The following is an 18,027-nucleotide window of genomic DNA, read 5'->3' on the forward strand; positions in this document are numbered from 1 at the left end:
GACAGCTGTGTGGAAGCAAGGAGGATAATATTAATACACTATCTTGAAATGAATGAAAGCAAAAAGAAATTTCGTGCCATATTCTAGGGCATTTGAGTGCCTCACTTCAAGTCAATTGTGGAACACAAATGTATTCATTTTGTGTTGAGGAGCTGGAATGATTATTTTCCCAGTGTGAAAATAAGCCCTGCATTGATTAATCTGTGAAAACAGCAAAGGAAAATGAAACTAACTGGCAGTTGTGCCAGCCATTTAATTCAAGAACAAAGACTGTCTGGTTTTAATAGTAAATAGAATATAAATTTTGGAAAATTGACTTAGAAATGGAAATGAGATTTCTTAGTATTGGCAATAATTTATCAGTCATTTAAAAATAATATATGCAAATAATTTATTTTTTCTGAGATGTATTAAAGTTATTACATAATAGGTTATGGGGAAAAATATCACTGTGCTTTACTTTTCATATAGATTTTTAAACTTTATTTGTAATTAAAAGGAAGAAGGCCTAGTGAAATAATGCTTCTAAAGTATTTTAAAATTCATTTGTGAAATTAATTTTAAAATTAGCTTTCCCTTTTTGCTATTTCAGTGGTTACCATTAGATTGATATCTAATCCAATTAGCCTTGGTAATAAATGCAGAGCATGTTGCCTAGGCAAGAAACAATGAAAAAGAGCAGTGCACCACTACGTCACTGCTTGTATTGCTTATTTTAGGTTCAAAGTATTTACAGTTTCAATTTTGTTTTGAATAATGCACTCCTTAATCCAACAGTTTTAGGTGAGACAAAAACCTGCTTTTGAGTGTTTCAGAGATTATTAACCGTGATTACACATTTTAGGATCACCTGTTGAACTTTGAAAAAAATACCAACTTTCAGTTTCCACCCCAGACTGGATCTATCACAACCTTTGGAGATGAGAACTAGCCATCAGAATTATTTAAAAGCTTCATGGTGGGTGGTTCTACTGTAAGCTAAGGTTGAGAATAAGTTTTAGATAGCCACATGCATGGGGGCACATTAGAAGGATCCTATGATCTTAATTTGTAATATCCATTTTTTGATAACTGTCTTTATAATTTCTCTCACAGTAATAAGACCAAATTATACTTGAAGCCATTTTTTCCCCCACATCAGTATCTGCTTCTCATGACTACTGAAAAGATGAATGGCCAAACTATGCCAGTCATTTGCATTCTTGAAAGTGATACACAACTTATATGCAGGCTCCTTTTATAACACTGGGTATTTTGTAATCAAACATTGTGTTAGAGAACCTGATATTTTAAGTTCACTTTATGAAAACTGTAAATTTAAGTAGTAATAAACATAAGTAACTACCTTTTTGAACAATTGTGTGTTGAACAGTTAAATCTCAACCTTGACTTTTTAAAAAAATTTACCCAACAGATACAGTCAACAAAAAATTACAGTCCACATGCATTTAACAACGCTCTTGTTGAGAAAATAAAACAAGCCATAGGAAAGGTGTTTTTATTTTTTTTAATCACTTGCTTTTCTGCTGAGTTAATGGCACAATCATTTTGGCTAAGATGGATGGGAGAGTTGAGTGACTTGTCAAACTCTTGGGATGAACAGATCATGTACAAGAAAGTATATTCCAGATGATATAGATTTATATGTAGAATATAGGAAAAATGAATTGTTTATAAAACACAAAGTACAGAATACAAAATATAAACCTGGGGAAAAAATTTTGCCCACATGGAAGTATGTCAGCTAAGAATAAAAATATATCCTGGCACATGCCACCTTAGAAAATCTTTATAGAATTTCCAGAATTTGAGGAGATTTTTTAGGTTTATTAAAAGAGAGCATGCATAAGAGAAAAAATAGACTAAATACGTTGGTCTAAAATAAATGTGCTACACTTGATTTATCAAACATCATAATTTATTGAACGATGGCATATTTGCTAAGTATTTTGGAATAGAATATTGTTAAATGTGCTGAACTAAAACAGAATAGCCATTTTAAAAACACCATCACCACCCCCAAGGAGTTTGAATTACAGGGATTCTTCCCAACATTGTACCCATATATGTACCTATGTATATCTGTATATATACATGTATATATGACTTACAATCGGTGTCTTCTTGTATTGAACAAATGTCTTAACCGTACTGGTACCTTATCAAACCTTTAGTTCAGTGGGTAACCAGATATGCCAGAAAATAAATGAACAAAGACAACAACTAAAAGAGTTAGATCAGTCTCTCTGAAGCTTGCGATTGTCCAGGAAGATCCCAGGAGAAGCTCCCTCATGCTCGGGGGAGTGCAGCAGCCCATAATAGACAGATAACTCAAGGGGATTTTGGCATCCAGAAGTTCTGGCACAGATAGGTTCAATAATGGGCCAAGAGCTAAGATTTAGGCTTCTGAGAAGACTGAAGAGAGCAAGCAAAGAGACAAAGGGGATGCCCATAGATAGGCCAAACTTTGCAAACTAAGGGCACAGTTTTCCACAAAATTTCCACGAAATTCTACCTCATACATCACTCACAAGTTTTGGGGACTCCAGGCTACTCTCACTTCTGACCAGCTGTCTACAAATTCAGGGGTTCCCACTGTTTTCTCAAGTTTAATAATTTTTCAGAACAACTCAAAGGACCAAGGAAAGTGCTATACTTACAATTAAAGTTTTATCAGAGCAAAAGGGTACAAATCAAAACCAGTCAAAGAGAGAGACACATAAGGCAAGAGGAAAGTCTAAGAGGATCCCAAACATGAAGGTTCTGACAGCTGCTGGGCCACATTACCCTCCTGGCACGTCACTATGTAATAAAATATAAAAGTATTGCTAACCAGGGAAGCTCACAGGAGTCTCAGTGTCCAGACATTTTATTATGGTTTCATTGTATAGACATGATGGATTAAATCATATCAATATCCAGCCTTCTCCACTCCTCAGGTTGGGCTGCTATCACATAGGCCAAAGCCCCAACTCTCTAATATTATGGTTAGTCTTCCTGGCATGACCATTGCCATCTTGAATCATCTTCTTAGTATAAACTATAAGGTGTAGTTGAAGGGGCTCGCCATGAATAATAAAGACCTCCAATCACTAGGGAAATTTTAGGATTTAGAGCTTACCTCCCTGTAACCAGGGACAAACACTAAGATCTTTCACGAGTGGTGGGAGCCATTTAACAACCTAGAAAAGCAGGGAAAGGCACACTGTGGCATAAGCACAGGCACTTAAGAGTAGGTCATGCAGAAATATTAACATTTGTAGAGCTGAAAACCTGATTTTTTCTAATTGCTGTAACTTTGGCTCATTTCTGTTCTTAGGTAGAGAAATGAAGAATGTAGGGAGAGTGAGACTATCAAGCAACTACAAATTTAATCTCTGTCTGTGAAGCTCTGTCACCAAGCCTACCTTCTTTACTGAGTTAAAGGGAGTACTGGAATTCTTTGAGAAGAGAATTATACCATATTACTTTATATCACTGCGTTTATTCTCCCTTCTATTATTCTTCATATTATAAACTCCTTATGTGCATTTCAAAAAGTCTCTAGCTGAATTCCAATCTTTTGAATGATTCAGGATTTTATTTGATAATAATGAAAGTGTGTTTTAGACTTTAGTCAGATAACCTTCTACATTGTGTCCAATTATCATTCTCCATTTTTTCTGTACCTTCCATTTTGAAAATCCTTTCTCTAGCTAGCTTCTTTGTCTCCTTTTTATTTAAATGAGTTCTTAACTCCATAGCAATAAAATAGGCACATACTTATTTAAAAATATTAAGAACCACTGGCCTGTATTATTCTACAGCTGCAGGATACTATACAGCAGAGCCAAGAATAAAATGTTTAAATTTTAATGACATATATAATTTTCAATTATTAATGGATGATAATTAGAAATAAAATGGTACAGATTGAGTCAACTTTTTAAATACAATAATGTGTAGGATAGGGACTAGAACTGAATAGGCAATTTGAAAACACCACCACTACCACCAAGGAGTTGGAATTATGGGGATTCTTTCTAATATTACAAATCACAGTGGCCTCGCCTGGGAAAACAGAAGCTGGTAAAAATTATGCATTACATGCAAAACTACCTGGAATATTGTTCTTGGCGCAACCTGAAGTTTGTCAGGAATTTTTTTAACCTTCCTTGAGTTCACAATTAGAATATAGCAGTAATTCAAACCAACTAAGCTTAGGCACAGAAGATAAAATTGTGAAACCAGTTTATAATATGAAAATTAGGTATATACATGAAGTAAATTGGAGATATTAAGCACAATAATATAAAAATGCAGAAAAGTTTAAAAAATGGTTTTAAGATTGTAGAAAGGAATCTTTCAACAAGAAAGAGGCAGAACAATAACGCAAATGCAGATCAGCTGTAAGACTCTGGGAATTACCATTCAAAAGTGAAGGAATCCATCTGAGGGAAGCCTATGGGTCTGAAAGGAAGAGGCAAAATATTTAAATATAACTAATTTATTCAGTAAATAATTACTGAGTGCCTGCCATGTGCATGGTAAGATTTTAGGGTTGAGAATGGAGTTCATAGAAAGGCTAAGTCCTTTGTTACTCTAAATGGATTATCCCAAGTGATACATTTTTTCTAACAGAGGACATCTAATTAAAAATCTGAAAGAGTGATAAAAGCTGTAAATGCTTCCCAGAAGCTGATTGAATTTTCTGAGAGGATAAATAATGTGAACTCAAAGTTAGCAACCCTTCTTGTTGGAACATAATGCACCATGTTCATATGTGAAAGAGATGCTGGTCACCCATATTTCTCCCTCTTCTGTTACCCTCTGCATCTTAAAATAATGAACTATATAATTACAAATAGTGGGAATACACGTTGTAGAGTTGAAATGGTTGGGCCACTCAGTTCCAAATTTTCATTAATATTTTAAAATGCTCAGAGCAGTGCAAAGAACTCCGCATTCCACTTCGGATTTGCACCTTCACAAATTCAGTTGAAGCGACCCACATTCTTGCTAACAAAATTATAACTACAGTTTCATTCATTTGGCTAATTAATTGTTGTTGGAGTCAACACTAATTGTTGTATAATTCAAAGAAAGTAAAATAAATTAAGTCTTGTTTTCTAGGGGGAAAAAAAGAGGAAAAGGAGAAAGCGTTGGTGGATAGATGGTGAGACAGTTAGAGACAAAAATTCTGTATCTTCCCAACAACTAAACTTTCTGAGCCATAGTTTCCTCATCTTTAAAAAAAGGTAGTGTCAACAGCTACCTTGTAGGAAAAGTGTGATATTTGCTAATAATATACACAAAATACCTAGCGCTGTGATAGGCCCTTCAAAGTTGTGATAATAGTGTTTTTTAAATATGATAGGTGTTTAAACATTAAGTAAATAAAATGGATGCTATCGTAATAGTGAGTTGCAACAATAGCAAAACATCTAAACTAACATATTCTTTGGGACTAAATAGCCTCAAAACAACCCATGAATATTGTATTTGAAAGGTGCTTTCAAATAGAATAATACTCCTTAGAAACATCAGAAACTTAGCTGAGATGAACAAACTGAGTGGCTCAAAGCCAGGGTGAATTTTAATCAACCATGTCATGATGCCATTATATGATTTGCAAAGCAAAAACACTAGCGGTTTGTAATGATAGAGACTAACTTAAGTTTCCTACTTTAGTTGTGATTTTTGCATATTGATTTACAGTGTACCAAAAATAAATAGCATGAACTTTCTTCTTTTTGCTGTGGGTTTAACAAGCTTTTTTAAAGATTATTTTCCATATTTCAGAGATACAGACAAATAACTATCTAAGACAGCAAAATAAGAGTATCATGACTGCACTCAGTAAGCTCCATGATCTCCTTTATCCTTTCTGAACTGATCTCTAAAATTAATTTCCTCTTAGATGGTGTTTTAAAACTACTTCCTGAAACATAAACATTAAAAGTTTGCTTTCCAGATACTTAAATAATGCCAGCTTTTCCTGAATTGGCCCCTCGTTCCTATGCTTCATGTTTTTCCCAACTACCTCAGTGTCTCTGGAACTATCAGAGAATGTAGTTTTGCAACTTTAAAAATCATCCAGATTTTTCTTTCCCACTGTGAATGCTCCCCAAGGTACCTGGTCCCACTGCAGAAATAAGGACACATTGACAAATGCATAGCACTTAATAGGCCTCATTTCGCACAGTATTTGAGATACAGAAACGTTTGAAGTCACAGTAATATTGAATGCACAAGAGTTACCTAGGTAATTTACACTCTTCTATCAAAGTCAAATGTTCCTCAATGATGTTGACTACCATGAAATAGGGATGGACTCTAGGCAGTCTGTAAAACCTGATTCGCTGGGTAAAATAGCAGCCTAAGTTAATAAAAAACAGAACTTTTGAAAGAAATATTGACATATACTGTATACATGCAACATGACAACCTAATTGCTAACAATGCCTTTTTGAAAAGTTCTGTTTTACTTATTTTGCATAATTGGTCTGAAACCCCTTTTTTATTTAGTAGCACCATTCATTTATATACAGCTTACAAATATTCTTATTTGTTCTTATTCAGTGTCTACCACTGTAGACGATATTTCCTCTCATAGATCTTAGAGTCCAGTTTAGAAGCGAGGCCAGATAATACAAAATAATTAACACAGGAAAGTCTTTAAAGAAAGTGAATTCTCTTAGATAAGTTCAGCAGCACCCGTGTTCTTACTGAGTATATTTGCTCAGAAAATCCCTTCTTTGAGATGATTAAATGTTAGAGTTCAATACAAGTTCAGCTGAGTGATGAAAGTCAGACCTCCTTTCCCTGTGCTTTCCCCAGCATTTTCTTAAAACATCAATTAAAATTGTGTTATAATCTATGAAATTTCATGTTAGTTTTTTCCTGTGTCTTTTACGGGCCCCTTCAACTGTCCTTATATGCAGGGCATAGTTTAGTAACTAGCATATCGGAGATCTTCAATAAATGAAAAATGTATTTAGTGATGCTTCATTATTCGTATAATAAATATAAATTTATCTCATATTTCTTATAATATATGATACTTTAAAGCCTGAATTGGAAGCCAAGAAAGGGTGGCAATTGGATCAAGTCACTTAACTTCTGTTTCTCATGTCTTGATTTGCTATTTTCATATTCACAGTTATGTAACCCATTCCATAATTTTAATTTGGCAGATAGTTATTTTGTACCTTTTTTGAGGAGAAATTTGTTATTAGATTAATTCATAGCCTAGCCGGTGCTTTTCATGTGACAGTGATCCTGATATTGACAGAATCTTACTTCTTTTATCATTTCCCTAAAGGATAAATAAATTTCATTGGATGCAGTGAGTTTTTTTTTAAATTTTAATCATTATTTAATTTATTTATTTTACTATACTTTATGTTCTAGGGTACATGTGCACAACGTGCAGGTTTGTTACTATCACAGTGAGTTTTTTAAATGACATCTTAGAACACGCCATGGGACTAGAAAAAAACAGGATTCTAAAATTCGTAGGAAGGCTTAAAATATTTAGAATCTTCTTGTCTACTAAGAGACCCAAGAGGACAGATAAATTCTAAGTTCATTGGTGGGTCTTTATAACTTCAGATTTCAGAGAAACTCCATCATGAGGAACCCAGTCATGATTTGTCTCTCCCTATGTTTGGGCCTCTTCCATGCTCAAGATTCCATGGGACTCAGGTTAGAATCCCTTCTATCTGTGGTACTGGCAGTAAAGAAATCCAGAGGCCTAAATATCGCTGGTGAACAATGAGGGGCTTGGCCGACCATATAAAGTTCAATGACGCACTATATGGTGGCACTGGAAAAACATTCTTTGGGACTCTCCAATCACAATCCAAAGAACGTATTTTCACTAAGAAAAAGTGGCATGCATTATCATGTGGCAATTGTAAATCTGTAACTATATATAAACATTCTGATATTAGGAAAGATAAAGATGGACACAAATAAAAATAATACTTTTCCTGATCTCTCTTTGCTATTGTTACCAAGAACATGTAAACAATGGAAGCAAGGTCTGAATTCAGTGAAATAAGTCCTTAATTTCCTCTACTAATGGTATGGAATCTTGGACAATTAGAAACTTACTTTCGCTTGGGTAGGAAATCACTTTGGCTGGCGATTTACTTTTCCAGTTACAAGTATCATGAACTAACAATAATTTCCATTTTCCTACCCTTGAGCAAGGAGGAAAGAGCATAGTATTAATTCACATAGAAGAACAGCATTATGAAAGAGCACATTTTTGTGCCATGAAATATGTTTTTCTACTTTTTTGTAACGGGATCCCACTACGATTACTTCATTGAATTCAATAGTGAAATATTTTTGATACTTAGATAACTAACCCTTTTGAGTAAGAAGTCTGATTTTTAACTCTATAACAAATACATAAGATTTCTAATTAAAGAGTTTTAAAAATAAATGTTAAACTTCTTTAGCTCAACTGTTTCTGTTTTTTGAATTATCACTGGGACTTTCTGCATAGTTCCTTTCTTCATTCATCCACCCTTTCTTTCATGTAAACTTTTACTGCTTCAGCCCTAACTAGGCATTGCATTTCTCCCAGGCACTGGGGAAGCAACAGTGGATAGCGACAGTCCCTATTCTAATGTTGGCTAACATTTAAGACATGAATAGTTTTAGCTCATCAATTAACTGCCCTAGAGACTTAGAAAAAGTCAACTGAAGCCAAGTTGATGAGTAGTTATTAAACACTTATGTCCTCTGTAGCAAGTCCCTAGGTTTATGTCAATTTAAAATTCTGAAAAAATCTGGGAGTGTATGTGACAAGGGTTCTGTCACTCTGCTCATGATTGTTCAGCTATTTTCAGGAACATTCAGAATCTGAAAAAGGGCCTGGGACTTCTATTTCCTGGGAAAACTTGAAGCCTCTATTATCTCAGCTCTTAAATCCTGTAGAGTGAAACCCAGGGATTTCTAACACTCTAGAATAATTGCAGCAAAAGTAGTACATTCTTTTTGCTCCAATAATATCCCATAATAAATTGATATCGCATAATAAATTGGGATACATTTTACCATCAGAAGACAAAAAATGATATAGCCTGGATTATCTCATGAACATGGTGTAAATACTCGTTTTACATAAGGTTGAGTAGGTACTTTCAAGCTTGTACATGCTGAATGTGTTTTCCCTATGAGTACACCAAAAACAGTTTTATTTAGTTCCAATCAAGCAAATACATGGAATTCTTTTCATTTTTATGTTCATAAAGTCAAACGGTTTGGGGATAAATTCCTGCCTTCAAAAGATTACAACAGAAAGACCAATATCTGCATTTTCCTACCAAAAACAACATGGTCTAGAGCAGGAATCTGTAAAACTTTTCTGCAAAAGCCCAGAGTATAAATATTTTAGGCTTTTCAAGCAGTATAATCTCTGTCACAATTACTCAACTTTTCCTTTGTATCGTGAAAGCAGCAATAGACAATATGTAAATAAATAGCATGCCTGTGTTCCAGTAAAACTATTTACAAAACAATAAGCTGGCCAAATTTGGTTCACAGGCCAGAGTATGCTAACCTCTGATCCAGGTAAACCTATATTTTGAGCAACGGCAACATTTGTTGTATTCATTTCGTTTCTTACTCCTATTTTATATCCTATCACATACTGAAATAAAATACTAAATAGTAAAAGAGATTTTTAAAATTTATTATCAGGTATCTGTTGTAATAATAATTCCCTGGTGAGAATATTCTCAAAAAACTAATATTTGTCCACTTAAGTGCCATTTTTCCCAACGATGATAAACTTTTGATCATTTTTCTACATAGTAGATTGTTTTCATTTGCTCTATATCATAATGAGTACAATTGAAATTTTGTATGCTTTTCTGGTAGTCTTTCTCAACTAATTCTTATGATCAGATGAACTATCTAGGGGCAAATGCCCTACCTTAGTTGACCTCAATCTGCAATTATTTCCCAGTTAATATTTCCATTATTTTATATATCAGTTATCAATATCTATGTGTCTCTAGTAACCTTCTTCCCTTTGTCCATACCTCCTTTTACACACCCATGCATGAAATATGCTCTTGATGAGGAACTGAATTCTGATTGAGAGACCAAAATAACCTAGTGGCTGGAATCATATAAAATGTTACCATAAAGCCAACATTGAGTTCTTTTAAAGAATAATTGCATTTCTTTTCTGGGGACACAGATTTTTACAATAGCTATTTTCCACAGTACTCAAAAGCTTGGTTGCTTCTTTCTTGCTCTTTTGGAATAATAGATTTCTATTACTCTCAATGTTTTGGAACCTAGCCAAAATTAGCAGGTAAATGGAGTTTTCTTGGTGTACTAATACTTCTTTATTTACTGAATTGTTTACTTGGAAAAAGTGAGATCTTTGTGTTTTGTTTTGTTTACTGATTTTGCTGCTTAAGTTTTTTTTCTACTCTATCTTCTGCTTATGTCTCACTTTCTCTCTACAATTTAGCCCAATGGATCTCAACCCTGGACTATGTAACTATCATCTGGGGAGTATCTGAATACCAAACCCTAGGTCCCAGCCCATAGATTTTTCTAATCAGTAGATTTAGGGGACAGAGAACAGGCATTAGTTATCTTTTATTGTGATTGTTTAATATTTCCAGGTGATTCTCAAGTTATTCCAGGGCTAAGCACTACTGGTTTACTATGTCCGATTTATTTATTTATTTTTAAGAATTCTGTGTAAAAAGATTTTGTGGGCAGGGGTTTACACTGATACTCCTCTTTCTATTTTGTGGCATTTATATCTAACACATAATAAATACATGGTACACATTTATATACACATTTTTGATAGTCTTACGATGTGGAAAAAATAGGCTTTAGCGTTCAGTGTTGAGATCTTTTGTTTTCTTTTTCTCGGTCAACTATTGTGCCTTAAATTACTATTTTTTAGTAACTGTGAAGTCATGTGTGTGTTACTGTCTTTCTCTTTTTCACAGCACCAGAAGAATGGGCCACAACCCGCTCTAGCTTGAAGGCACCACCACCGAGGTCAGCAAGAGGGGGATACAGGGAACACCCCTATGGTAGATATTGAAGGTCCTTCCCACCTGTGACCTCACCTCAAAGACAATTCATAGCCTGTGGTCTCCACATAAACAGCAACAAGACAAGTAATAGTCCTTTTTTTTTGTTTGTTGTTTTCTATTCTAGGGATAACTGCTCATGATTACTTCCATATATTTCTTGTATTTCCCTCTATACTGTTGGCGTGACATTGACACTAGTATTATTTTACAAAACAGACTGAAAAAGACATTGGCAAGCATAGTCTATAAACCTCTCAGTAGGATGATATTCTCTTGGTTGTTTTTCATTGTTGTGTGTAATTTTTTTTTTTTTTTTTTGAGATAAAGCATGAACCTGTTAACAGATTTTGAGTCTCAACCAACTAGCAGAAACTTTGTTTAGGGTTGCTAAAAGACTGTAATATGATTTTTGAACTAGCTGATAATAAAGTTGTAGATAAGATGTTTTAACCTGTCTTTTAATATCTGTTAGTTAGACAAAGATATTCGATATTAAGTTTGTAAATTTAATTTTAAATGCTGTTTTAATGGGGTTGAAAACAAGCAGCTACTGTATGTATGTAGCTAACTGAATTTGTTCAGTGTTTTAACCTGTATTTGTTAAAAAAGACAAAAAAAACACACACACATAAAGTTCCATGTGTAAGCTTCTCTAAATAGGAAACCACAATTTGTCAAATATGTTTGCCATAATTTGTCAATAAAGCTGAAAACTTTTGTAAAAACTAAATTTGGAATTACTTGTTTTCTAGCTTTAAATGCCTGCTTTATTTCTTCTTCAAGAGATGCCTAAACTGTTTTCTATTTAAAAATTACAAAAATGAACCCAAGCCTGTTTTAAGATATTTGTGTAATACTTAAAAATGTATTAATAACTTATGGTTGTTAAATAATTTAAAAGTTAACAAACTAAACTGTTACATGAATCATGGTTAGTAAACACTAATGTATAACATGTTAATGGAAAAAAAATGGATTTAGAATAATAAATGGATTTTAAACTATCCTCTAAGCTTTATCTTGCTAAACACAAATTCTGATTGACTTGTTTGCATTAGCATGTCTCTCGTGAGAAAGAGTAATGGAGTATAAAGAGGTAAGATTACCACTTACCACTGTCTAAATGCCTAGTTCTTCAACCTTTGAGTTTCCCCGCACATTAAATATCCCATCCAACATGTAAGCATTGCGTAGATTCACTTTATTGTTTTCACTCAAAGGAGTGCGTGGACTTCATTTGCGTAGTTTATAACAATTTGTTTTGACAAACAAATCATCAGTGTCACTGGCCAGTTGTTGCTATTCAACCTCAAAAACTTTATTTGTAATTTTCAGTGCTAAATATCACCGCCCTTGAAGGCAGTTTAGAGGGCTGATATTTCTTTTGAGACTATCAGACTTGATGGCTGATGATTATTAAGGAAATATGTCGCAGGACTCAAAGGATGACTAAACGTTAAACAGGTAACACTAATAGTAACTCTGTAATTTTGCCTATGCAACAGTAATGTTAAATATTCTCAGTTATTAAGTTCCTGATAGTTAAAAAAGTAAACCTACAAAAATATAACAAATAGGTCTATAGGCTATTAAAACAACTAATTAACATTAACTAGAGGCACCAAAATTATTTGAAATTATATAACCCTCAAGGCAATAAACAGAACTAAAATTAACAATAATAGTAATGCAACTCTTGCTAACTTCAAACGTAAGCTAAATTTTGATGGAAAAAAAGAAAGTGAAAGACTTGATGGTAGGGATGAATGCCAAAACTGTTAATCTTTTAAATACAGTTTTTTTGTTTATGGTGGCTTTTTGTCGATGTGATTGGTTTACTTTTTTGCTGCTAACCAGCTTAGGCATATTGCTGTTCAGTTTTTGCAGCTGGAGTTGCATGCTAATAGTATTATGAAGTGTGTGTCTGTCATCAATTAAAATTGTAAATATTTGCCTTTTACAAAGTGCTGTTGAGTTATATTTAATTTTCGTTTTCTATTCCTTCTCATTATTTCAGGTACCCACAAGCAAAGAACACATAATTGAATAATGGATGTGATTTGCTAAGAAGGATGGAGGTAAGCTTATTTTTTATCTTCTTTGAAATAGATAATCTCATCAGCATGAACACATAATAAAGCGTGAAGCAGCCGGGCGCGGTGGCTCACGCCTGTAATCCCAGCACTTTGGGAGGCCGAGGCGGGCGGATCACAAGGTCAGGAGATCGAGACCACGGTGAAACCCCGTCTCTACTAAAAATACAAAAAATTAGCCGGGCGCGGTTGTGGGCGCCTGTAGTCCCAGCTACTCGGGAGGCTGAGGCAGGAGAATGACGTGAACCCGGGAGGCGGAGCTTGCAGTGAGCCGAGATCGCGCCACTGCACTCCAGCCTGGGCGACAGAGCGAGACTGCGTCTCAAAAAAAAAAAAAAAAAAAGCGTGAAGCTATAGTGGTGAGCTAAAACACCTAATGCCACTTGTTGAACTACTGAAAAGGCTTAGGTAGGTTGTTGTCAAGAAATGGATGTATTTTTATCCTTTTTGAAATAACGTGGTATGACTTAATATTTACCTGGCAAGACTTTGTGAATTTAATCAGAAGTTTGTCAAGTGAATTGTGAATTAGTAGTTAAACTTCAGCCTTTTTCTTTGCTATAAACTACTATATTCTACCTCTCCTTAGTTGTACAAAGAAAGAGTACTAAAACTTGGTTATAGGAGATGGAACTCACAATCATTGGCTAAAATAAAGGGAAGGGACAGGGTGGTCCATGACCAACTCCTTACCTACCCCTTGTCATAAGAGTAAAATAAAATAACTAAACATTACCATTATTTCCCCCAGTTATCCCATTAGACTGATCAGTAAGCTTTTAGCTTCTCATCCAGCATTCTATTTTATTTAGCAGATAGTCACTGAGCAAAATTGCTATTTGAAATTGAGACTTGGTTTCTGTACACAAGGAGTTGAAAACTTTAGCCAATAAACTTCAGACTGAAAAGAGTGCAGGGACAGTTATGAAATCCACAGGCTGAGCTGATGCTCAAAGAACTGAAATGACTTGGTGTGATGTTTAAAGCAGGGTTTTAAACTCCAAGTTTTAATCTTCTGTGTCTAGTCCTGTTTTTACTACATAAATATGCATAATATATGTTAACTTTAGTGATCAGCTGAGGGGAGCTATGAGAGAGCCTGGAGATTCCTTATGATGTGGGGAAAGGGGGCAGTGACAGAGACTGAGGGAGATATGAGGTAGAATGGAAGGAAAGGAGTAGCTTATTCACTGTGAGGAAGGCAGCACCTCCTGGTGAGGGGAATATGCTGTCTCAGTTTGTGCAGCTGGAAAAATTCAATGTGTTTGAGAGGCAAGCAGAGGCTCAATGGGCCCTGAGGGCAGACTTATGAAAGTACACAGAGAAAAGGCAAAGCCTGAAAACACTACTGGTTCAGGTGAGGTCCCAGTTGTCACTAAGTGCTGTGCTGAATTGTTCAAATTTTATAAGGAAAAGGAAGAAGAAGCTATTACAGGTTTGAAGTAAAGAATGAGTGCTGTTCCTAAGAAAACTACCCCAATAAGACAAGATAAATCTCACATTTAGTGAATTTTATCATTACTAACTGCCTCTTCGAGATAGCTTTTCTAAAATTCAAACTCTTAAAACAATTATTTAATACTATATTGCTTCAACTAAAGTTCTTTTCTCTGCAAGATTGAATTCTGAGTTAAATTCTGAAATTTTATTTATCAGTAACATTTCATATATATTGGAGTATTAAAAATTGTCACTATTTTTGTAAAGCAAGAGGAAAAAGAATCTCTCATCCAGACACCCTGCTCACTATTCTTTTATCCATTTCAAACATTGGGCTTGATCTGATAAAGCAATGAAAGAACAACCAGCCATAGGTTGTTATTCTTTTGATGTATTAATCAATATGACTTTTTATTCACTGTAATTATTTGATTGTTGTTGTGGTCTTATAAACCTATGACTCTCACCATTCAGACTAGATCTTTATATACATTAACTCAGGGCAGGGTTATCACAGCAGAAACATTAGTGTTGAACAAGAAAAGAGAACATTATTTTTAAGTACAAAAACAATGATTTGCAAGAAAGGGAATTTTTATTTTCAGATACCTTCATTTTGAGTAGCATAAGCCTGATTGACTTTGAACATAAAGTTTATGCATTAAACAGTAGATATAAAAGACTTCTATGTACCTACCTACATATATGTACAAGGTAAAGATTGTACAGGCTGAGAAGAGAGCTCAAGAGGCAGCAATATCTAAAATATTAGTATGGCCTTTAATATGGCAATACTAATGGCCATATACACTGTGTCCCTTATCCAATAAAAGCCTTAGATGGGTTTGGAACACAGAGAGGATCTCTGACTAAAGGGGAGTCTGGGAGGCAGCAAGCCTCGCAGAGTTGTCCACACCAGTGCGTGTCAGGTGCAATCCTGTGGAAGTATCTGTAGGGTGTGTTCACTGGCAAGAGTGAAGCAAGTATGGCAGAGAAAACTGCACACACAATTGCTTTCACAGGAAGGCAGGGAGGATGCAGTAGCTTCAACGTAGACCAGCGCTGGCCAGGATGCAGATGTTATCAGTAGACACAATAACATGAAAGGGCGAGAAGATCAGCTGCTCCCTGCCACCAATGCCTCCAGAACTTAAATCCAAGCCAGGAAAAAGAGAAGGGGAAAAATAAATCCCTGAGTTGACAGAGGAACTTCTGATCACAATTAATCTGAATTGGCTGGGATGATTGTTCTCCGCTCGGCAGAATGGAGACTTAAGTTTGAAATCAAGTTGAGGTTTAGAAAAATGTAATTATATATAGCAGAGACATTTATAGGCAAGTCATAACTTGCCTGACTCTTAAAATAATCATAAATGAATATGCTAGGTTTCTCCAGCAACAGAGAATGATAATTTCTTTAAGTTAGTATCCTTTTAGTGGCAACTTTTATTTGAACGAAAACCATTCAGCAAGTGGTCCTAACTGGCAAACTTATGCACAGAGGATGCCTTCTCTTGTCAGTATCAGAAAACAATGCTGGTCTCATATGGGTTCATGGCATCATGTCTGCTCTCATCATCTTCAATGTAGTGGCTCCCAAAGTTGGCAAACATCATGTCTGACATCCACCTCATGCAAGTGATACAAACTTGCATGGCATTTTAAGGTTTTTTATAGTAGTAGAGCCTAAGCATATTTTAAAGTTATCTGTATGCATGGTCTATGTATTTTTTCAGATAATGCTCTAACTCTTGGTACACTGATGATTCCATTACAACTGGAAACCTCACTGAAAAATCAGATTAACTAGACAAATCAGATTAGCTAAAAACTAGACAATCAGACTAAACAAAGTATTTTAGTAATAATAAAATTAAGAATAAATTCTTTGTGCCTACTAATATTTGTGCAACAAAATGTATTACTGAACTCACATATGATTAAATTAGGATCAATTTGATGCCATTTAGGAAACTGAATAGTGCCCTGAGGTCTTATAGTGCCCTGAGGTCGCTGGGGCACTAGATGCCCTAGTGTAATATTTAGATAATTTTCACTTTTAATATACAGTATTAATGGAAGTGACCATTTAGCTTAATAACAATTGAAGCACCAATAGTTTTTAAATAAAGTTGTCACAAAATGACGTATGAAAGGTTATCAAGAATTCTTTGAAAGGAAATTTTTTTAAAAACTATGTTATTAAAAGATTACTCTTGTTCTTTTAGGTCTTTACATGAAAATATATAGACTAGTATTTTAAAAGCTACAAATACCTTTTAAAAATGTAACTTTTAAAGGTTGATTAATGGATACAAATACATAGTGAGTAGAAATAAGACCTAGTGTTTGATAGATCAGTAGGGTGACCATGGTTCATAATAATCTATCATACATTTCAAAAGAGCTGAAATAGATTAATTCAAATGTTTCTTGCATAAAGACAAATATTTAAGGTGGTGGACATCCCAATTACACTGATTTGATCTTTACAAATTATGCGAACGTATTAGATTATCACCTGTACTCCAAAAATATGTACTCTATTACATAACAATAAATAAAATTTTAAAATGTTACCCTTATATCATTCGCTCTATATTTTCGTTCACATAATACAGAAGTTTGTAGGGTTGCTTTGTCTTGTTTTGTTTTGTTTTGTTTCTAAAGGGAATAGAGAACAATGATTAGTAATCTGAGCTGGTTGAGTATCAAATATTAAGTTTCAGTATCAAAAGACCTATTGCTAAAAAAAGTTTAACTTTTACTGCAAAAAAAATCATGTAGTAAGTAAATGATTGAAAATATTGAATTGTATGGTAATTGTTAAAGTTGATTACATGATTTTTGATTGATATAAGAGTATATAGCATTAATAACAATAATGATAGTAGAATCCTCTGGTTTTGGGGCATATATGCTGGGCAAGTTACTAGAATTTACACATAAAAACTTACATGAAGCATCTGTAATTCTTTGAACAAGCATGCAAATGAAGTATAATTAAACTCATTTTACAGAAGAGGAAATAGTGTCACGCTGCTAATATGTATAGCAAAGCCAATATTTAAAACACAGTTTGATAACCCACACATTTTCCAAAATACTATAGAGTTTCCTAACTCTGAATAAATTTGATCGAAAAGAGGATACAGAATTCCAGGTAGCCTTAACATAATTTCTGTTCTGTAGCAATATGATGAATATTGATGTAAAAAATGATATGCCAAAACATCTTAAATTGAAGTCAGTCATTTTACTTTGATCTTTCCGCATGTATCATTCTGATTTCATTATAGAAAAACATAGATGAAAGTATTCCACACTTGCCACAAAGCATGACTACAGTCATTGGTAGAACAAATGAATTCATTTATAATCTAAATTCCATTTTGACATTTAAGAAAACCACTCACATGATTAAATAA

At 34.3% G+C, this 18,027-nt stretch overlaps 1 protein-coding gene across 12 annotated transcripts in view; it reads left to right on the forward strand.

Moving 5' to 3' along the window:
• Window positions 1-18,027, forward strand: part of LOC105479522 (KH RNA binding domain containing, signal transduction associated 2) — a 634,913-nt gene that overhangs the window by 577,298 nt on the left and 39,588 nt on the right. For 11 of the 12 annotated variants that reach the window (XM_071096922.1, XM_071096915.1, XM_071096916.1 and 8 more), the window contains 2 exons: window positions 10,977-11,150; window positions 13,084-13,144. In XM_071096922.1, the coding sequence (XP_070953023.1) occupies window positions 10,977-11,007 (31 nt within the window). In that variant the 3' untranslated portion in view covers window positions 11,008-11,150; window positions 13,084-13,144. Of the gene's footprint in view, window positions 1-10,976; window positions 12,531-13,083; window positions 13,145-18,027 lie in introns of all 12 variants that reach the window. The other variant, XM_071096918.1, reaches the window with a different exon arrangement.

This window comes from Macaca nemestrina, chromosome 5, assembly GCF_043159975.1.
Source record: "Macaca nemestrina isolate mMacNem1 chromosome 5, mMacNem.hap1, whole genome shotgun sequence".
Classification (NCBI taxonomy): domain Eukaryota; kingdom Metazoa; phylum Chordata; class Mammalia; order Primates; family Cercopithecidae; genus Macaca; species Macaca nemestrina.